Source organism: Anomaloglossus baeobatrachus, chromosome 8 (genome assembly GCF_048569485.1).
Source record: "Anomaloglossus baeobatrachus isolate aAnoBae1 chromosome 8, aAnoBae1.hap1, whole genome shotgun sequence".
Taxonomy (NCBI): domain Eukaryota; kingdom Metazoa; phylum Chordata; class Amphibia; order Anura; family Aromobatidae; genus Anomaloglossus; species Anomaloglossus baeobatrachus.
Window position 1 is genome coordinate 80,364,039 of NC_134360.1, and position 23,189 is coordinate 80,387,227.

At 45.7% G+C, this 23,189-nt stretch overlaps 1 protein-coding gene across 2 annotated transcripts in view; it reads right to left on the reverse strand.

Annotated features, from left to right (window-relative positions):
- LOC142249875 (putative endonuclease 4) overlaps positions 1 to 23,189 on the reverse strand; it is a 73,705-nt gene that overhangs the window by 40,484 nt on the left and 10,032 nt on the right. For both annotated transcript variants that reach the window (XM_075321834.1, XM_075321832.1), the window contains exons 6-10: positions 21,311 to 21,466; positions 21,011 to 21,220; positions 20,750 to 20,932; positions 20,249 to 20,380; positions 20,044 to 20,148 (exon numbers count right to left, since the gene is read on the reverse strand). In XM_075321834.1, coding sequence (XP_075177949.1) covers positions 20,044 to 20,148; positions 20,249 to 20,380; positions 20,750 to 20,932; positions 21,011 to 21,220; positions 21,311 to 21,466 — 786 coding nt within the window. The remainder of the gene's footprint in view (positions 1 to 20,043; positions 20,149 to 20,248; positions 20,381 to 20,749; positions 20,933 to 21,010; positions 21,221 to 21,310; positions 21,467 to 23,189) is intronic.

The window sequence follows — 23,189 nt, forward strand, 5'->3', positions numbered from 1 at the left end:
CCTTACTGATTAGACACACTTTGGGATTATCCATACTGGATGGTAAGACTGTATATGGGGTGGTTTCCCACTGATTATCCAATTTGTTTGTGCGCCGTTTCCTCTTGAGAACTTGGTCACCAGGTTGCAATGGGGTTGCTAGAGCATGCTGGTTGAAGTTTCTCTCCTGTCTTCCCCTAGCTTGTTGGAGACTTTTCTCTACGCACTCTTGTACTTGGCGATACTGCTGCTGACGTAGGGTATCCCAATTGGATTCTTGAACTTCTGCATCTGGCTTCAGAATTCCCATATCTAAATCAATTGGCAGTTTACCGGGCCTTGCACGCATGAGGTAAGCGGGGGTGCAGTTTGTAGAACTCACCGGGACATGATTGTACAAGTCCACCAAGTCTGGCAATTTCTCTGGCCATTGATTTCTTTCTGACTCTGGTAAGGTCTTCAACAGGTCAATCACAATATGGTTCATCTTCTCACATAAGCCATTTGTTTGGGGATGGTATGCTGTTGTGCGAATCTTTTTACAGCCATACATGTTGCAGAATTCTTGGAAGATCTGTGATTCGAAAGCTGGACCTTGATCTGCAAGGACTTGTTCTGGGTAACCATGGGGTCTGCAGAAGTACGTCTGGAATGCTTTAGCTGCTGTTCTAGCTGTAAGGTCTTTCACGGGTACCACCACTAAGAAGCGTGAGTAATGGTCCACGATGGTTAAGGCATAGACATAGCCGGACCGGCTTGGTGACAACTTGACGTGGTCTAATGCGACTAGCTCGAGTGGTTGCTTGGTTACTATGGACTGGAGTGGAGCTCTCTGGTTCTGTTGATCCTTTCTTCTGAGGTTGCACGGTCCGCATTTTCTACACCAATCTTCAATTGATTTTCTCATGCCAACCCAGTAGAATCTTTCTCTTAAGAGCACTTCCAACTTTTTCCAACCAAAATGACCAGCACCGGGGGCGTGGCTATGTAGCCAAGCAGAACGGTCGCAGGCTAGAGGGGCTCCCATGATCTGGACTTAAAATCCTGCAATATACCTGGCGATCAGTCCCCAATCGACAGCCAGCTCTTCCTCCTGCAAGGAGAACCTCACCTACAGCCCAGCAACTCCACTGGAACTTTCCCCAGGCTTCTGGCAGTGGTGGTGAAGATCTGTGAGTCTGGAGAGGGAGACACGGTGGCCATTTTGCCTGCATGCTGCCAGCTCTGCAGAGTGTGTGCAGCGTCCTCCAGATCTGACAATTGGAGACCCACTCCCCACGGAGATAAAAAGGATCCGACTGGAGCAATTAGCTGTGCTCAGGAGAGCAGTGGGTGGCCTTGAAACCGGAGACACAGTGAGTGCTGGAGGATATTTGCATTACAGGCCTCAGGCTGGCAGTCAGCATGAGGCAGCTTTACACAGCCTAGCAGCGGTGAAGGGACTTTAACCCCATATGTGCTGGAGGATCTGTGGTGTGTGCCCTGAAAAAAGGGACCCACGGCTCTTCCCCAGACACACAGTACACCTCTAAGAATTCCTCTCCCCCCTCCCATCCCCCACTGTATAACCCAGCTACAAACTGCTAGCCACATATAATACAGGGGCTTGGATTGGGGACCCTCATCGCTGATACCTAACTCCATTGTTGTCATCCAGCTACTGGGAGGTGGGCAGGAGGCCACAAACACCCTCTCCCTGATTACATATATACCAGGAGAGGTATCATGAGTCCCCCCAAGAACTCAGGAGCCGCTGACAAGCTCAAGGAATTTGCTAGAGGGAACCCCTCAGACACCCCCAGAGCTATGAGGGCTACTTCTCACAAGGGTTCAGAGAACCATGGGGATCAGAAATCAACAGCAGAGGATAAAGGAGGCCAAGATGATCTGACCCTGAGACAAGTATATGAACAATTGTTACAGGCGATATCCACGTGTAAAACCTCTCTTTCGGGGAAGATTGAGGAGGTACGCATGGAGATGGGCTTCTTACGTCAGGATCTGCAGACCCTGAAAACACGTACCACTGAAGTCGAGACAAGGGTATCTGACCTAGAGGATAAAATTACACCACTGGCCACTAAACTGACAAAGGTGGCTGGGTCCATGAATTCGTGGCGCCAGAAAGCGGATGACTTGGAAAATCGTATGCGCCGCAATAACATCAGAATAATTGGGCTGCCTGAGAAATCTGAGGGTCAACAACCGGAACACTTCCTGGAGGAGTGGCTCAAATCTACTCTTGGGGACGAGTTTTCATCCACCTTCGCGGTTGAGAGAGCACATAGGGTCCCGACCAGGCCCTTTCCTCCGGGTGCGCCACCGCGGCCATTCTTAGCACGACTTCTCAATTGTAAGGACAGAGATACAACTCTCCGTTTGGCTAGACTGAAGGGCCCACTCAAATACAACGACACCACTCTTTCAATCTTCCCGGACTTCTCTGTGGACCTCCAGAAACAAAGAGCTAATTTCCTGGAGGTGAAAAAGAAGCTCAGAGACAGACACATTGCATATTCCATGCTATACCCTGCACGGCTCCGCATAGTACATGAAGGATCCTCATTATTTTTCTCCACTCCCTCGGAAGCAGAGGACTGGCTCCGGCTCCACCCGGGGTCGGGGAACAAAGGACGTTGAGATTGTGCTCAAATGGCGGAGGTTTTTTTTTCCTTTGGGGCTCCCTCCTTACTGTGACTCCCTCTCTCTACTGTCGTTTCTCTTAAGCTATTCTGGACTTTTTTGTGTCTCTGGGCTGGAGAAATGTGTTGGGGTCTGGATGCTGGCAGAATGGGAGCCCTGAATCTTGCGTTCCCACACCACCTATACTAGGACACTGTGTTCAGTGACGGTATCCCCATTGGTAATTGGGATGCTTAATAGGACTCCGAGAAGAGGCTCCGGAGCTTGTTGCTGTTTTATTTGGTTAACAGTTATATGGTTATTAACCCCGCTTTTTTACAGGGATATCCATAATGCTGCTGGTGTGCTAAATATATTTTATTGTAAGATAAGATGTGGCCGAGAGAAATCTGAAAAAGAGGCTGAATGCTGGGGGAGGAGTCCTTTCTGCGGCATACAAGATCTACATACTTGTATCTGTGATTCTGGTCATATAGAGGCAAGACGTATAACATGGGGCCAGAATTAGTTTTTACAACATGGAACGTCCGTGGCCTTGGGTCACCCAAAAAGCGGGTTAAGATCTTTTCCCAAATCAGGCGTTGTGGGGCTCAGCTGGTGACGTTGGTCGAAACCCACCTCACAAGGGACACGGCTAAGATGGTGAAGAAACCATGGGTACAATGGGTGGCACATACATTTCACACCAGCTATTCTAGGGGAGTTTCCCTTTTGGTACATAGATCTGTCCGGTGGGAAGCCAAGGTGGTTAGAAGAGACCCGGAAGGGAGGTTTGTATTTGTATTTGCATCTATAGATTCCAGGGACTATGTTCTATTATGTATTTATAATCCCCCACCTGCCCGTACTTCAGTTCTCAAACAAGCGCTAAGCTTCGCCCTTAATTATCCGGATGCGTATATCCTATGTATGGGGGACTTTAACTTAGTGGTCGACGAGGACTTGGATAGGTTTAGGCTAGATGGGGGGGGGCGGTCCGCGACCTCGACTTTGACTGACCTAAGACAGTGCATAGAGGGGGGAGGGTGGGTGGACCTCTGGAGGCTGCGACATCCTAATACACGGGAGTTCACCTGCCATTCTTCCACGAGACGCACGTTGTCCCGTCTGGACTATATTTTTGGGTCGAGCAACGTAGCAACCTGGGTGGATAATGTGGTCCATGGGGTAAGGGGTATTTCAGACCATTGTCCGGTGACCCTGACTCTTAAATTTGACCAGACTATTAATAGACCTTCCTGGCGGCTAAATCCCTTTTGGCTCAAATTAATTGATCAAAGTGACAGAACCCCGCTTCAACTAGAGGAATTCTTGGCAGCCCACCCTAAACCCCGAAATAACTTGGTGTGGGATACCCTCAAAGCTTATCTTCGTGGGTGTCTGTCCTCGACTATTACATATATAAAACGGCTGACTAAACAAGAAGACGAAGAAATTGAGGGGCGACTTAGGACCCTAGAGGCAAGGTATATATCAAACCCGACAGAGGGGAATAGGACGGAATGGTTACATTCATATAGATCGCATGTGCAACACTCAGAGACCAAGTCTAAGCGTAAACTGTTTTTTACTCGGCAGTCATATTTTGAGTTGGGGAACCAGTCAAGTAAATTGTTGGCATATATGGTTAGACAGCATAACGCCTCTAATACAGTCCTGGGTATACGAGAAGCTAATGGTACGATTGTCACATCCCCAGCAGACATTTTACAAAGTTTCTGCACCTTTTATAAAACACTTTATAGCTCCAGAAGCGTTCATGGAACCCAGGACTGCTTAGACTATCTTGCAGATTTAGAGTTCCCCACTTTGAGTCAGGCACAGCGCGAGCTCCTAGATGCAGATATTACAATAGAAGAGATAACTACGGCCATATCTGAGATGGCAAGGGGGAAGGCCCCGGGCCCGGATGGCTTTCCTATAGAATTCTATGTCAAGTATTCTGAGACCCTGGCCCCGGTTCTTCTGGAAGTTTTCTCGCATTTCTCTGATGGTGGCTTGTTGCCTGCTTCCTTCTATGAGGCACATATTATTGTTTTGAAGAAAGAGGGAAAGGACCCTTTGGAGTGTGGATCCTATCGACCTATATCATTAGTTAATGTTGATTATAAGATCTTCACCAAAATATTGGCATCCCGGCTCAACTCTGTCATACTGGACATAGTACATCCGGATCAGACCGGCTTTATGCCAGGGAAAAATACCTCTATAAATATTAGACGGGTCCAGTCTATAGTGCAGTACAGTACATTGGTTCCAGATAACAAGTGGGCCTTGGCTTCGCTGGATGCGGCCAAGGCATTTGACTCGGTGGAATGGCCTTTTTTATCAGCTTGTCTCCAGAGGTTTGCTTTTGGCCCAAAGTTCAGTAACTGGATTCACATGTTATGTAGATCCCCTACAGCTAGACTCATAGTCAATAACGTATCATCTGCACCTTTTTCTTTGGGACGGGGTACACGTCAGGGGTGCCCTTTGTCTCCTGCCCTATTTGCCTTAGTTATCGAGGCCTTGGCAATTCGGATCCGTACTCATCCATCTATCACGGGAATTACCATAGCAGATCGCACAGACACTATTGGCCTATACGCAGATGATATGGTTGTCTTCATGGATAGGGCACGTGCCACTTTGCCAGTCGTCATTGAAGTTATAAATAGATTTGGAGAATTCTCCAGCCTTTATATTAACTGGGACAAGTCAGCCCTAATGCCATTAACACATGGGTCAGAGGTCCCGATGGATGATGTGTCACCCTTGCCTGTTGTATCTAGCTTCAAATATCTAGGTATACATATTCAGAAAGACCACACAATGGATCTTAAGATGAATATATTACCACTTTTAGATCATGTCAAACTTAAGTATAACTTATGGGGAAAATTGCCACTCTCAGTGGTCGGAAGGATAAATTTAATTAAAATGATTTTGCTTCCTAAGCTTAGCTATGCTCTGCAACATAGTGCGGTGCTGGTGCCCAGGTCCTTCTTCTCCACACTTAACTCACTCACCTCATCCTTTATTTGGGGGAAGGCTCGGCCTAAACTCCGGATGTCTATCCTACAGAGATCTAAGTCATTGGGAGGGATGGCATTACCAGACTTTTTCCTATACTATTTAGCAGGACAACTCAAGATGCTGGGTACATGGATGCTGGACTGCCAGCTGCCTAACTCGGAGGATCATTTGGCACGTGCGGTAGGAGCAGACTGTCTGTTGGGCTTTCTGGAGTCGGACAGGGCGAATGTCCCGAGGCTGTTGCCTATTTTAAGGTTGGCACGATCAGTGTGGCGACAAGCCAAAAAAGTAACGCGCTTTGAGGGGGCAGTGGCAGAGCTTCCGTTATGGGGCAATGGTTACTTTCCCACCCTAAAGGACCACCCGTCGGCACAGTTTTGGATAGCTCATAAAGTCCTTGAGTTGGGAAATCTTTATGTCTCGGGAACTGCTGTTTTTAAATCTTTTGGGCAGATACAAACCGATTATAATGTTCCACACTCACAATTCTTTAGGTATCTGCAGCTGCGTACAGCGATTCAATCTCACCTGCGGAGGACAGGGTCTGGGGCATTGATATCATCGTTTCCAATGATAGGCATACTGAAGTCACAGGGGCCCCGGGGTATGATTTCAGCTATCTATACACACCTGTTATCGGTTGGTGTGGAATCGGTGCCGCTGCCGGTACAGGATAAATGGAGGCTCCTAATTCCCTCTCTACAGGGAGAGGAGTGGGATGAGGTACTGGAGTCTCCAACTATGGTATCTCCGTCCATCAACAATAGATTGATACAATGCTATTTTATACATCAGGCATACTTAACTCCCACTCGCTTATTTACTATGGGCCAGCGCCGATCGTCGGAATGCCCACGATGCCATGGACCGGACGCAAACTTTCTGCACATGGTATGGAGTTGCCCAATCATACACACGTATTGGCAGGAAGTGACTTCCCAGTTGTCCTCAATGGTGTTGATGCCTGTTCCATGCAACCCTCTGTTGTGCCTATTTGGAGTAATGGAGGACGGGATGGGAGATCACTACATAAGAATACTTCTTAGAGAGACATTGTTCCTGGCCAGGAAATTAATTGCCTTGAGGTGGATGGGGGGTTCAAATCCAACTGTGCGAGCCTGGATTAAACTGGTTAACTCGATAATTCCATATGAGCGGGTGGTATACTTTAATAGAGGACATCCGGAAAAATTCAGGAAAATTTGGGATATGTGGAACTCCTCCCCCGGCACACTCGAAGAAGCCTCAGGTTTATTACTGTTACAATAATAGATTCATACTCTGTATTGGATAATGAAGCGCATTCCAGTGGCACAGCTAGGCGGTATAGAATAGGAATAGTTATTGTTACTAATGTTCGTTTTCTTTAGGTTTAGAGACTACAGACTACATTGATTAAAATTGACTACATGCTATATATCAGTATGTACTGGCAGGATCAGTGTTGTAGCATGCAGTTGACAAAGTTGACAGAGGTGCAGATAGTGCTATGAAAATCTTATTATCTTATCCGTTAATGTTACTATTTGTTCATGCTATTGACCGATATTCCTGGAAAGTACTTGAGTAATGCTATGTGTGATTTATTCTGTACCACATGTTTTTGGAATTAATAAAACGAAGTTAAAAAAAAATGACCAGCACCGTTGTGGTAAGCTTCCAGAACCATCTTGACGTCTCTCTTGGGCACAATGATCTGCCAGACCAACTCATGTGTTTTTGGATTGGTGTGCCTTCTACAGAGCTTCCCTTGGTACAGGAACAATTTACCTCTCTCCTTCCAGAGATGTTGCGTCTCAGCTGGGGCATTCTGATTAGGGTAAGCACCTTGTTGTGTAAGCAGTTCTTTCACTAGCTTCACAGCTGGATCGCTGTCTTGTGTTTCAGCCCATCCGTGGTGTGCTAATGGGTTGAGAGTTGCCTGCTGTTGTTTTTGGTAGACACTTGGTTGATACTGTCCAATCTTAGGACGGTGAAAGGCCGGCAGCTCAATTTCTTCCAGTCCCTCCGGTTCCTCTTCCACGTCCCCCGAGTGTGGCATCCGGGATAAGGCATCTGCATTCCCGTTCTTGTGGCCTGCCCTGTACTTGATGACAAAGTTGTAGTTTGACAGTCGGGCTATCCATCGCTGTTCCAGCGCACCTAGTTTTGCAGAGTCCAGGTGGGTCAACGGATTGTTGTCAGTAAAGATGGTAAATTCTGCAGCTGCCAGGTAGTGTTTGAAACGCTCTGTTACAGCCCAAACTACTGCCAGTAGTTCTAACTTGAAGGAGCTGTAATTCTCTGGGTTTCTTTCTGTAGGCCGGAGCTTCCTGCTTGCAAAAGCAATAACTTTCTCCTTGCCTTCCTGCTTTTGAGACAATACTGCTCCCAGTCCTACGTTGCTGGCATCCGTGTACAAAATGAAGGGTTGATGGTAATCTGGATATGCCAGGATCTCTTCTCCTGTCAGTGCCCACTTTAACTTCTTAAAGGACTCTTCTCTCTCATCACTCCACTGGAAAGGAGGATTTCGGGCTGCAGACTTCTTTGACTGTCCTACCAGGATGTCTTGTAGGGGAGCTGCTAGCTTCGTGAACCCTTTTATAAATCTTCTATAGTAGCCTACCAGTCCCAGGAATTGCCTCACCTCTTTCACGCTGGTGGGTCTCGGCCAATCTCTGATCACGGTAACTTTTTCAGGATCTGGTGCTACCCCTTCTGAGCTCACGACATGTCCCAGGTACTGTACCCTTGGCTTTAGAAGGTGACACTTGGATGGCTTGATTTTCATGCCGTATCCGGATAAGGCTTCAAACACTTCTGCCAGGTCTTGTAGATGCTGTTCATAGGTCTTGGAGTAGACTATGACGTCATCCAGGTACAGGAGGACAGTTTCAAAGTTCTTATGTCCTAGGCAGCACTCCATCAGTCGCTGGAAGGTTCCAGGTGCGTTGCAGAGTCCAAACGGCATACAATTGAACTCACAGAGGCCCATCGGTGTGGTGAACGCTGTCTTCTCCTTATCAGCCTCTGCCACAGGAACTTGCCAATACCCACTAGTCAGATCTAGGGTGGAAAAGTAAGTAGCGGATTTTAATGCAGCCAATGACTCTTCTATCCTAGGTAATGGGTATGCATCCTTGTGTGTAATGCGGTTGATCCGTCTGTAGTCTACACACATCCTCATGGTCCCATCTTTTTTCTTAACTAGCACTAGTGGGGCTGCCCAGGGGCTACAACTGTCTCTTATTACTCCTGCTTCTTTCATTTCTTTGAGCATGTCTTTGGCGCATTGGTAGTGAGCCGGTGGTACTGGTCTATACCTCTCCTTTATGGGTGGATGGTTACCTGTGGGTATAGTGTGCTCTACCCCTTTGATCTGCCCAAAGTCTAATGGGTGTTTGCTGAATATTTGTTCATATTCTTTCACTACCCTGTATACTCCATGCTTTTGATGGGAGGGTGTAGAATCGGTGCCTACATGTAGCTTTTGGCACCAATCCTCCAGCTTTCCCTCTGAGCCATTGTCCTCCGCCTGACTTGACGGCTTCAAGGGCTCAACGGTGGTGATGGCGTTGTTATCAACCGTATATAGCTTAGCCATGGTAGCATACTTTGGTAGGGTGACCTCATCTTCCCCACAATTTAGAAGGCGTATTGGCACTCTTCCCCGATGTACCTCAACTATTCCTCTGGCCGTCAGTACAGTGGGCCTACTATCTGAGTACACGGGTTCTACCAGGGCCTGATAGTCTCGCCCTCTGATGCCTATTGCGGCTCTACACCAGACCAGCATTTCTGTTTTGGGAGGAATTACAATAGGTATTGGGTCACTTACCCTTGCACTGCCAATTTCACCTCCTGACACTTCTACCTGCTGCTTCAGCATCAAGGCTTTAATTTCCTTCTGCAGGAGTCTCTGTTGCCCAGGTTTGGCAGTCTCGACGATCTGCTGCAAGACAGTAATTACCTCTGCAAAACAATTTTCAATTACATTCATTCCTAGCAGCATAGTTGGTTCACGTTCTCGTCGGTCAACATCAACAATGATAATACCCTGATTCTGCAATTCTACTCTCCCAATCTTAATGGTCATTTCTCTGAAACCAACCTGTGGTACTAATTCACCATTGCTAGCCCATATATTCAATGCAACATTAGATGGACCACTGCTAACGTCTGAATCAGCCCAGTACCTCTTATAAAGGACATGCGGAATCGATGATATTTGGGAACCAGTGTCCAGCAAGGCGTTGAGCGGAATGCCATCCAGCACTATGGGGATGACTGGACGTCCCCCCACATACTTGTCGTGCCAGGGTGAAGGACCTTGAGAGTTCATTCCTGAGGAGCGGCCCGCCTCCCCAGGGGATCCCCATTTAAAGCACATTCACGGGCAAGGTGACCTGGCTCATTGCAACGGCGGCAAATGGGCTGTCCATCCGGCTGGTAGCGGTCGCTGGGTCGTCCTCTCGTCGCTTGGTATCTCCTAGGCCTCATCCATGGGACATCCTCCTTGCTGGTCGCCAGCTCAATCTTGGGTGCAGACTTGGATCCACGCAGCTCCTGGACGATTCTAGCCATGGAAGCAACAGTGTCTGTCAGGGCATCAAGCCTTTGATGGAGAGCCTCATTAGTGATCGGCTCCAGGTGGTTAGCAACAGCCGCTGACATGGCCGATGTCACTGGCACTACTGGCTGCTGGGGTGCCACTGTAAGGTGTTGAACAGAGTCTATATCCTGCGGCTCCTCCACCTGCTGGAGGCGGATGGCTCTATCCTTTAGCTGGGCAAATGTTAGTCCTGGATCCTGGATCACCAATCATGCTCAGTTGTCCCCGGTGGGAAGGGGATGAGAGTCCATCCAGGAATTGGTCTATCAGCAGCTTATCTGCTCCAGGGGCTAAGGCAGGTTCTGCTACTTTAAGTGCTCTGAGCGCCTCCTGCAAGTTTAAGGCAAAGTCTCTTGCGCTCTCTCTAGGTTTTTGCTTGCATCCAAAGAACCTCATTTTAGCCCGGCTGCCAGCAGTGGATTCAAAAGCTGCTTTTAGTCCAGCTATTATATGCTCTACAGTGTCCTTTGCATCGTCCGGCCAGGATGTAGCCTCCCGCTGGGCATTGCCAGTTAACTGTCCCATAAGCATACCAACACGCTGAGCTTCTGTCAGGGGGTACATGCTGTAGTAGATTTTTAGCTTTCCGATAAAGTCATTAAGTGTGTTGGGCTCACCTGAGTACTGCGGCAGCCACACTGCACCCGGGGTGTACGGCATCAGGAACGGCATGATAGGTGCCGCTGCACCGCCGAGTACAACAGCGTCTCCCTGCTGCGACATCTTTGCGCCCCCTTAGTTAATTTCACCAGTCTTCTTGACAGCAAGCCTGGGACACTTTTCTGCGTTTTCGTTCGGGTCGCAGGACCGAGCGCACCTCCTCTGCAAGCGGTGGGCGGAGTCTTAGTTTAGGCGCGCTGTTCTCCCGCGCGTAGCAGCTAATGGCGCGATTAAAGATGGCGCCTGGAAAATTTTACCAATGATGTTTATGGATTTTTCCAGGTATCTTTGCAAAGTTTAAAGTCCGTTCTTTGTTGCAACAATTCACAGTGCAAGTCTTTTATGCGATGCAATAAGTCTTTACAGGCACACGTCACCCGGGTTGCAGCCGGGTCCAGTCCGCATCCTGTTCGTGACGCCAAAGTTGTGTCGCCAGGGGTTAAGGAGATACCCAGAACCGGGCCAAGGGGTCGCTTCTGGAAAGGGGATCACGGTGTCGTGACCCGGTCCGTGCTCCCTGGTTCCACAATAAAAAGGGGGGTTATGTTCGTGACGCCACCCGTGGAATGTGATCAGAGATGACCACCGCTGCTGCAGAACCTTCGGGGTGATGGAAGGCAGCTTGAGATGGGACGGCTCCCCACGGGTAGAGCCTTTTCCCCGGGGCAGTGTGTTAGTCTATGGGGGGGGGGAGCAGGACACGAGCACAATAAACAGGCAGACTCACGGTTTTGCAGTTTCTTTGTCCTTTACTGTAGATGGCATTCAGCAGAGTACTGTCCACGGAGTCTGTGAGGGGTTCAGGGCTTCTCCCACCCAGCCGGGCCGTTTTGGCTTCCTTGCCTGCACTGTGTGTCTGTGGCCCCGCTGCTGAGTGAACTATGCAGCTGGCTCTGCTCTGCTCTGCTCCTAGGTACCGACCTGACAGGCAACTCGAGTCCTTCCTAGTATGTTCCTGAACTCTGCGCTTGTTGCTTGTGTCTGTGGTACAGGTGAAAGATCTGGAATCTTCACTTCTCTGGTGGTAACTGTGCAGTATGTAACCTGCAGTCTCGGATCCAGCATCCGTTCTGTGTGCTCCACTGGGGATGAGCCCTGCAATGCTCTGTCTCCCAGGAATGTTCCTTTGTGTACGCTTTCTCCTTTCCTCAGACCCTCAGCTAGGCCTGGAATTGGTCAGTGGATCCTGAGGTGAGCTAAAGCCAGCTTCCAACCTGCAGAGATCCTGTCTCCTCAGTGCTCTGCACTGAACTTCCAAACTGAAACTACTTCTGACCATTTCCTCCCCCCCAGCAGAATGTACAGGGAAGCAGCTTGGTCTCCCCCTTCTGGCCAGGAGGTCTTGGTGTTGTGTGTGGGGAGTTAACCCTTTGTGTTGTTACTGTGGCAACCCTGGGGTGCCACATACATAAAGTCCTCAGGTCTAAGTGATCTATATAATGTATGCAGCTTGGATTGCGAAATATAATGACATTCTTGGGCAGAGTACAGACTTCAGTCTAAAATTAAGTACCTCTTTTTTAACAGCACAGGTATGCAAAACTTGGGTTTATAACATTATTTTTTTCAAATCCAATGAATGATATATGTTTTCTTAGGCCCGGATTTAAAGCAAAAAAAAACCACACGACTATTTTTAACCATCACGCATGACATTATGTACAAGTAAGATGAACAAGAAAAATCTGTAATATAGCCAAAAATGTACACAATATTATATATTAAAAATGTATTGAACATTCATTCTGCAAATTAATTCTTGCGCCTTTTCCACACTGTGGCAAACAAATAAATAAATCCGTCTTTACTGCCCATAGCAATCACAGTGCAGCGTTCATTACTTATGCTGATGAAGTTAAATGAAAGATATGCCATGATTGGATACTATGGCCCACAGCAGCCAATCGGAGTGCAGCGTCCATTAATTTCTAACCAATCTAATCACATCAAAATCATCCACCAAAGGCCACGCAAAGGGGTCAAAGTATGGTGCAAGAGAAAGCCTATGGAGTCAGTGTTTGTACGTGATGGAATTTTATAGTTATTTTTATGAGTTTGCTAATGGAAAGTATATAAACCTCACCTCTTACTTTTCAGGCAATTTTACCGTGCAGACCTGTGTAGTTAGTAGTTAAACATTTGTATCCGGTTTCATTTCCAAACAAGGATTTAAACAATTGCTGATCCTTCACTAAACATGATCCAGAGAGTAAACACACATCCAGAGTGACCAGAAACTAAAGGTCCAGTCACACTAAGCAACTTACCAGCGATCCCAACAACGATAGGGATCGCTGGTAAGTTGCTAGGAGGTTGCTGGTGAGCTGTCACACTGCGACGCTCCAGCGATCCCACCAGCAACCTGACCTGGCAGGGATCGCTGGAGCGTGGCTACACGAGTTGCTGGTGAGCTCACCAGCAACCAGTGACCAGCCCCCAGTCTCCTAGTTACAGCACACATCAGGTTAATTAACCCGATGTGTGCTGCAGCTAAATGTGCACAGAGCAGGGAGCAGCGCACACTGAGCGCTGGCTCCTTGCTCTCCTAGTTACAGCACACATCGGGTTAATTGCCTGATGTGTACTGCAGCTAAATGTGCACAGAGCAGGGAGCAGCGCACACTGCTTAGTGCTGGCTCCTTGCTCTCCTAGTTACAGCACACATCGGGTTAATTACCTGATGTGTCCTGCAGCTACATGTGCACAGAGCAGGAGCCGGCAGCACAGGCAGTGAGAGCGGAGGAGGCTGGTATCAAAGGTAAATATCGGGTAACCAAGGACAGGGCTTCTTGGTTACCCGATGTTTACATTAGTTACCAGCCTCAGCAGAAGCCGGCTCCTGCTCACTGCACATTAGTTGTTGCTGTCTCGCTGTCACACACAGCGATCTGTGCTTCACAGCAGGACAGCAACAACTAAAAAATGGCCCAGGACATTCAGCAACAACCAACGACCTCACAGCAGGGGCCGGGTTGTTGCTGGATGTCACACACAGCAACATCGCTAGCAACGTCACAAAAGTTGTTCGTTACCAGCGATGTTGCTAGCGATATTGCTTAGTGTGACGGGGCCTTAAGAACACGGAGCAGTGGCAAGAACGGCTTCCACCGAAGAACTTAATGCTGAATATCCAAATTATTACATTAGCAAACTACTTGTGTCAGAAAGGGGGATTTTTATTTCTTTATTTTTAAAAAGATGTTGTCCACTACTAAGAAAACCTGTTCTTAAATGTTGCAGGCCTCCAAGTGAAATAAAAGAATATATGGTAGTTGTAAATATGAATTACAGCACTCTTCATATTAAAAGTCACGGTAAGCCATGAGTAAGAATAGGAAAGTTTGAAACGCGCTAGCAGTCCGGTATGCTCCCCGTCATACTTGTTTGTATGATTTACCAGTGACAATCAGAATGTTTGAAACGCGCTAGCAATACAGTACACTTCCCGTCATACTGGTGTGTACAATCTACCGTGAAAATCAATGTTTGAATGCGCTAGCAGTCCGGCACGATCACTGTCATACTTGTTTGTACAAGTTACCAGTGAGATGGTTTGTACTGGTTTGTACGATTTCTTGTTTTTGAGATAACAAATAAAAATTGATGATCATTTCTCCTGGTCTGAGCGATGCTGCTTTGATCAGGAGAAATAAATGAGCGATCAGACAGCTGATCGTTATAGCACCCTAGGGGACTAGTAAAATAAAAAAAAGTTTAAAAAAAGTTTTCAAAAAATTAAATTGAAATACTATGTCCCAAGAATGACAAAAGTATTTTAGCAGTGATACCTTTTAGGCTAACCAGAAAAATTATATTAGCAAGCTTTCAGAGTACAGAGGCTCCTTCTTCAGGCATATTATTGCCTGAAGAAGGAGCCTCTGTGCTCTGAAAGCTTACTAATATAATTTTTCTGGTTAGCCTATAAAAGGTATCACTCCTAAAATACTTTTGTCATTCTTGGGACATAGCCAGAAAAATCAATTGAAATACTAACAGGGTACCACAATATTACCTTGTATTGCACATTGTAAGAAAAAAATTAAAAAAATAAATAAAAAAAAACCTAAAAGTTCAAATCACTCCTCATTCACCCCATTGAAAATTAAAGGGTTACAAACATGAAAAATATACACACACATTTGGTATTGCCGCAATCAAAAACGCCCCAACCAAAATATAAAATCAACTAATCTGATTGATAAACAGTGTAGCGGCAAAAAAAATCCAAAATTATGTTTCTTGGTCTTCACAAATTTTGCACAAAATGCAATAATAGGCGATCAAAACATAGTTTCTGTGCAAACATGATACCGTTAAAAACGTCAGCTCGAGACGCAAAACATAAGCCGTCACTGAGCCATAGATTCCGAAAAATGAGAACGCTATGGGTCGCGGAATATGGCGCAAAACAAACGCCACTTTTTTCAGACAAACTTTTATGTTTAACCCCCTTTGATAAAAGAAAACCTATCTATGTTTGGTGTCTACGAACTCGCACTGACCTGAGGCATCACAGCGATACATCAGTTTTACCATATATTGAACACTTAATTAAATATCTCAAAAATAGTGCAATCAAAAACTTAAAAGTATAGCTCATTCCACAAAAAACGAGCCCTCACATGTCCATATTGCCGGAAAAATAAAAAAATTACGTCTATCGGAAGAAGAATGGCGAAAAAAAAAAACCTGAAAGCGCAAAATCGGCCGGTCGTGAAGGGGTTAAACAATAAGTTAATTTCTGATTATAGCAATTTAAAGGGAACCCGTCAAATGGAAAAATGCTATAAACCTGCAGATATGGGGTTAATCTGCAGGTTAACAGCATTCTGAACCTGCCTGGCGCCCGCACTTAGAGCCCCGCTGCCGGTAGGGAATTTACTTTAATCCTCCAGGCAGTGTTCCAATTTTTGCATTGGTGGCGGTGCCGGTGCAGATTCAGTCATCGCTCTGTGTATGGAGAGCGGCAGCTGTAACAGCACCCCACGCACTGACTGAAAGTTGCGTCTAATGCGGTGCAGATGTCAGTTAGTGCAGGGGGTGCTGTTACATGGAGAGCGGTGACGGTAACCACACCGCTGCTGCCCCCATGCCTGAAAATGGAACGCTGCTGAGATGATTAAAGTTATTTTCCTCCCGGCAGCGAGGTTTAATGTTCAGGCACCGGTCAGGTTCAGAATGCTATTATCCTGCAGATTAACCACATATCTACATGTTAACAGCATTTTTTCACATGACAGGTTCCCTTTAAATATATACGAACCCCAAAACATGATAATTAGAATTACTTCATGGCAGTGTATAGCAGAATCCCCAGAAGCGGCATGGGTCAGGCTATAGGAAGTGCATGACAGAGCTCCCTGTGGCACACAATGTAAGGAGGGAATACCACCCCCATCAGGTCTCACCACAGCGCTCATTCCGACCGCTCCCGAGTGATCACAGTACCGGAGCTACAACCACCCTCGCTCCGTGTTCCTCTTCTAAATCTTCCAGTGTATTGGTCACTGGAGGACATTGAGTGACCGGATCACTCAGGGGGTCATACCGTGATCACTCAGTGTCCATGCCTAACCCAAGCAGCTGTCAACAGTGCGGAGATTAGTGGCAGGGTATGTGGAAACTGGGAGCGGGTGCGTGATGAAGGATAAGGTTTTTGACTTATGTTTGGTCGTGAATAAAAAAAAATAAGAACATACTGCAAATATCTTAATTCAGGTCCAGCACAAAGTTTGTGTTTGTTTTTTTTTGTTTTTTTAAGGCTTGCGATCAGTGACGTTAATAAACTCAACACTTACTCACCCCCACCCGGTCCAGCAACGCTTCTCCTTGTCACTTTTACAAAGTTAAGGCTACACTGTGTCTTGTAAGTCACCGAGTGCTGTTCTTTAAAGTTTCACAAAAGTGAAACCCTAAATGTGATGACCGTGCTCCCCCTGCTGGTGATTAATAAGAAAGCACCAGCCACTGTGACAATTTCCTATTAACTTATCTCTGCAGCCCATTTTAATTTTTTTACTCCCCAGGCTAGTGTCACACGTATGAGAACATGGTTTGTTAAAAAACAGAACACAACTCCGCCATTTTATTTTAATTTTTTCTCTTACGGCGTTGATTGTTATTGTAGTTAAAATGAGCCGACGTGTTTCTCCAGTTCAGTATAATTTATGGCAATACCAAACATGTAGAGTTGGGGGTGTTTTTTTTATTATTTCTTTTAGCTTAAAAAAAAAAACCCCAAAAACATTTAAAATTTTATAAGAAAATAAAAAAAAAAATGGTCTGCATCACTATTTTCTGAGACTAATAACTTATTTTATGTCAATGGAGCTGTATGAGGGCTTGTTTTTTATATGGCGAGCTGATGTTTACTTATTTATACCATCTTGGGGTACAAATTGAGTTTTGATCGATTTTTATTGCCTTTTTACGTGAGATTGAGCAACAAGAAAAAAGCTGGAGTTTTGATTAAGAGTATGACAGGCATGGGGGACTTCAGTAGGCCCTAGTCTGCCATAGCAACCCATTGGCACCCAGTCGCAGGGGAGCTGATGAGTGCCCGAATGAATTAATACTATGATTTGAACTGCAGAGATGAAATGCGGCTGTCAGTGACTGAAAGTGGAATGTGAGGGGTTAACAGCAGCGAATGGTGGTGGCACTGGTCACTGCTGGGGTACAAGTGATGTAATATATCTGGCACATTCTCTGAGCCACTCCACACACCCTGACATACTCCATAATCTTTACATTCATTATGGAGATTTAAGGAGTTAATCAAAGAAACGTGCAATCACACAGAGTGAAGTTATATGTGAGGACTGAATGGTGGCTGTAGACGCTATACCTCAGAATCTGAAGGTCTTCGCACAGATCCCATTGATTTAGTCTATCTTCTAAGCATAGGACAATGTCTTGACCTAGGACCCTTACCTCCCCTGGGCTAATGCCTACAAAACTACAGCCTCTTCTTCTCTGTTAGTGCGGCCTCCCTCACAGACTGCGCAGCTCTTCTGTTCTCAAAATGGCCGCTGACAGATGTGCATCAGCCTTCTCCAACTGAGGAACACCCAGTACTTAAAAGCTGTTTTTTAATTGGATGAGGTTGATGGACAGAGCTGGTCATATTCTCCTCCACTAGCGGCCATTTTGAGAAAAGGGGCAGATATTTATAAAGGAGATGAGCACTGAATTTTCTATTAATTATATTCCTTTTAGAGGACAAGAACCTGTAATTGTTTGATCTCTTATACAGTACTATATTCTGTGATACTACAGTGTGGTGATATAAAAAGGGAATATACTCGTGAAGCCCAGCCACAGGGTTTCATCAGAGTACAAAGATGGCAGTGACAGCCTTTAGTAAGCACCCAGCTGCTATGGCTAAACCTTTGTCACTTCGTAATTGCCTTACGGGAGAACAGGATGTGATCATACATAAGTGCAATAGCACCAGAACCGCTGCTGTCAGTGATGAACAGGTGCATCCAAACCTTAAATGTCACCAAACACTATTAACATATATAGAATTAATTTGCTGGTTAATAGCATTCTAATGCTGTCCAGACACATTACTGAAAGTGCGGCTACTGGGAGAAAATGAAAAAAAAAAAAAATTCCTCCCAGGACCCTCCAGGCTTTCAGTCATAGGGGCTTGCATGGAGCGCTTACAGCCATCGCTCACAGCATCGCTCAGCACATGCCGGTTGTAAGCACGCCCCGGAGCTTTGACTTCTTGCTGTACAAAGAAGCGCTGCAGAACACGATGTTAAAATGCTGGAGCGTGCCAACTATAGCTCCTTGCACTGCCACAATGCCTAACAGACAGCAGGCCATGGGAAGAATAAAGTTCATTTCTCCCAAAAGTTGCGCTTTCTGTAAGTCATTTGGGCAACACTGGAACGCAATTACCTATATATTAACCCTATATGTACAAATTAATAGGGTTTGGAGACATGATAGGTTCCCTTTAAAGAGCAGCAATTTGAGTTAGCGCTGGTTGCTGCTCTTAGAAGTAGGCGCTGGCTGTATAACACAGCTGCCACCCACCATTAATGGAGCAGGCAAAGCCCCCGAGCCAGGTCTATATATCCTGACGCTGAAGTATACGTACAGAAGAGTGCAGGAGGCATTAAAAAGGGAACCTGTCATCAGAAATTTACCTGTAAACCTAAAAGTTTCCCCCTCTGCAGCTCCTGGGCTGCATTCTAGCAAGCTTCCTATAGTTTTTGTGGCCCCTTTTATACCAAAATAAAATACTTTATAAACTTGTACCTTTTCGTATGCAAATTTTGAAAATTATCCATGGGGGCAGGCTGCCTGATGTCCGTTGTTGTCCTCCTGCCGATTTACGCCGCCCCCGAACGCTGAATTTCAAACCTCAGGACGCCTCCCCTGGGCGCCCGTGGTCCCGCGCATGCGCTATGCGACTGTAGCGGTGCCGTGCACTGTGTGCATGTGTGACCGCTGGTGACGCTTTGCGCGGGCACGAGGTTATGGGCGGCGCTGTGAGTGTCATCAGCAAGTGCCGCCCATAAACTCGTGACCGCACTTTCCCCTGTGCCTCCTGCATTCTGCGCAAGCGTCTCCTCGTAACCTGTGGTGGCCTGATCCGCTCCTCCCATCTATTTCCTGCTGCAGGGCAAGATGGGAAAGGTGACGTCGGATCATTTGGCCAGCGCTTGCGCAGAACGCAGGAGGCAAAGGGGAGAGCGCGGCCACAGTACTATGGGCGGGCACTTGTGATGCATTCACAGCGCCGCCCATAATATCGTGCCTGCGACCACGTCACCAGCAGTCCTCGCGTGCACGGGACCTCGGGCGCAGTGGGCGGCGTCCTGATCTATGAAATGAAGCAATGGGGGACGGCGTAAACCAGAAGGAGGGACAGTAACGGACGCAACAGAGACCGCCCCCATGGACGATTTACAAGAATTGCAGACAAAAAGGTACAACTTTATAAAGTGTTTAATTTGGTTTAAAAGGGGGCACAAAAAATACAGGAACCTGCTAGAATGCAGCCCACGAGCTGCAGAGGGGGAAACTTTTAGGTTTAAAGCTCAATTTCTGATGACAGGTTCCCTTTAATGTAGGATAAAAAAAAACAACATTGGTTAAGTATTAATGAGACACATATGCTCCAGACTGACCTTTGGAATCGTTCATGTGGACAGCTTTAAGGTATGAAAGCCCAACAATTTTGTCAAACTCATCTAACATACGTTGGAGTCCATTTTTTTCTGACAGGTTGTGACCTGAAAAAAAAAAAGACAGAAATTCAGCACTAATCTGTCAACCTCTGTGGTTGAAACTGAGAAGAGGTTAGATTGAGGATATAGTCAACATAGAACTCACCGGCAGCAAAGGCGTGACACGTGTCTAGGCACACGCCAATACGAGACTTATCCTTGATGTGGTCAATAATTCCCCGCAGCTCCTCAAAACGACCTCCAACCGTGTTACCTTGACAGCTCATATTCTCCAACACTGGGAGATGACAAAATAATAAATAGTTTGGTGACACAAGATGATAAAGAATAAACTAAAGTGAAGAAAAAAAAAGACAGTTCTGTTGAACAAGTAGAAAACTGAGATCAGCCATAACGGTAAAATGGTACTGCTGACCTACTGTAAAGTACAGTCATGTAAACCAACTTATATAGCGACACTTATATAGTGACATTGATTTCCACAGCTCTTTACAGAGATTATCATCACTGTCCCCATTTGGCCTCACAATCTATATTCCCTATCAGTATGCCTTTGTAGTGTGGAAGGGAACCAGAATACCTGGAGGAAACCCATGCAAACACACAGCAAAAAAAATTGTATTATTTTGTCCAAAAATGTACTTACCTACTGAAACTCCTGGCACTTGTGAGTGGGCATGATTTATCCCATCAGCAATGAGTTCCAGGCACTTGCCGACTGGCATTTCACCAATATGGGATCCCGGGTGAATGTTGTATAATGTAAGACCAAGCTTCTGGCACCGAGTTAATTCTTCAACTAGCAAAGTGCGACTTTTCTGAAACACATCTTTAAGTAAAAAAAATTAGAGTAAACCGTGCACATAAAGAAAAAAACATATCAGAACTATGTTAATTTTTTATATACCAGGTTTAGGTGAGCCTAGGTTCATAAGATATGGGCTATGTGGCAGTATATAACGGGACTCAAAGCCCAACTCATCACATGTTCTCCGGAACTTCTCCGCAATCTCTTCTTCTAAGGGTTTACTGTTCCAGGTTCTCTGCGATCTTAGAAACAGACCAAAGGCTCTGGCTCCAATACGTTTGGCTTCCAGCGCTGCATTCCACAGTCCCCCTGCACCCCCATAAAAGAACATACAGTACATAGGATGGACGGTAATCCAATCCGTCAATTATTCCATGAAGAAAACTTACTTTCATATACCTTGAATGGAGACATGTGCTCCTACATACTTGTGAGAGCTCAGACTGAGGTGGAGGGGCTTCAATACGGCCACCTCCACCGCTTCCTTCTTGGTGTTAGCGCTACGTTTACTCCTTGTCGTTCTCTTTTTCTCCGATTTTTCAATTCTGATCTCCTCTAAATGGGGTAATGAATAAGGACGCTTAGATGGCACACATTTCATGGTTTTGTACTAGCTGACGTGCTTGTCAATCAATATTACAACTTATATAAATCATCTTAGACACAATATGGTGCATTCAAACAACATCTACACATCATCTACACTTCTCATCTCCATGATTTTTTTTAGTATAGTTTTGTGTAACCATGTGACTTATTAGAATTTTCCCCTCTTAGAAAAATCCTAATTCAATGTCAAATGTTGACCAATTTGGACTATTCCTTATAAGATAACCAATCCTCTATTAGGATCTGAGAATCTGTTCATATGGGTTTTTTCTGCAGCCCTCAGTTGGGCCAAGTTCACACAAGTGTATTTTCCGTCTCACTGCCCTTTTTTTTAAAAAAAAAAAAAAAAAAAAAAAAAAAATTAAAAAAAATGGACAGCATAGAGATCAATTTTATTTATTGCGTCACTGCATATGTCCGATTTTTTTTTTTTTAACTAAAAGACTGATGGCACATCCTGACTTTCTAATGTGAAAAGGTGCATACTGACCATAAAACATATTAACAAAAAGGAGACAACAGTATTCTGTTGGGCTCACATAAAACAGTCCATTTTTGTGTGCCAAATATCTCAATTTTTACATGTTTTTCATAGCAGTAATGCAGGTCTATAGTCCCATTTTCATTGTTTCACATATCTTAGCACTACAAAGTGCAACTGTCTCCTTTTTGTTACTATGTTTAATTTTTCATTTGCACCTGTTCACATTAGAAAGGTAGGAAGTGCCATCAGTCTTTTTCTTAGATTATAGGGTAATTCATTCTGGTTGAGCACTGATGCTCTTCAGCCTTAGGCAGTTTTAATTCTCTATTTGCAGATTCCTGTCCATCCATAAAATAACTCAAAAAGAGGCATTACATTAAGCAGAGACCCAACAAAAAGAGGTCGCCTTGTCGTTGGCTGTTGGGCTCACATAAAACTGAGCATTTTTGAGTGCCAAGTATCTCAAAATTTACATGTTTTTCATAGCAGTAACGCATGTCTATATTCCCATATTCATTGTTTCACATGTCTTAGCACTACAGAGTGCAAATGTCTCCTTTTTGGTACTATGTTTCGTGTTCAGTTTGCACCTGTTCACATTAGACAAGTGCCATCAGTCTTTTCTTAGATTACAGTGTTACCGTGTTTTTCCAAAAATAAGACCTCCCCCAAAAATAAGCCCTAGCAGGGATTTTCAGCATTTTTGGAGAAAGGCTTAAATATAAGCCCTCCCCCGAAAATAAGCCCTACTCCCGGATCAATAATGAAGTGTCCGTGCAGCTAAAAAAGATACAGATACTGCAGGACACTTCATTATACACAGTGGCACCCGGCAATTACACTCACCCGACACTGAGCGGCAGGACCTGTAGCTATCGCACACCCGCACACATCAGATCACACACACACACACACACACACACACACACACACACACACACACACAAACATCGGATCGCACACAGTCAGATCGCACACGCAAACATCAAATCACACACACAAACATCGGTCGCACACACATCAGATCGCATCCATACTCACCTGATCCAGAGACACCGATCTCTTCTCCTGAGAGGCAGTGCAGTGGAGTGCAAGGAACAGGACCTGCGGCTGGACACGTGACTTGCTTCATTCCCTGCGGCCGTAAGTGCTGGATGTGATGTGATGTGTGTGTGTGTGTCTGCG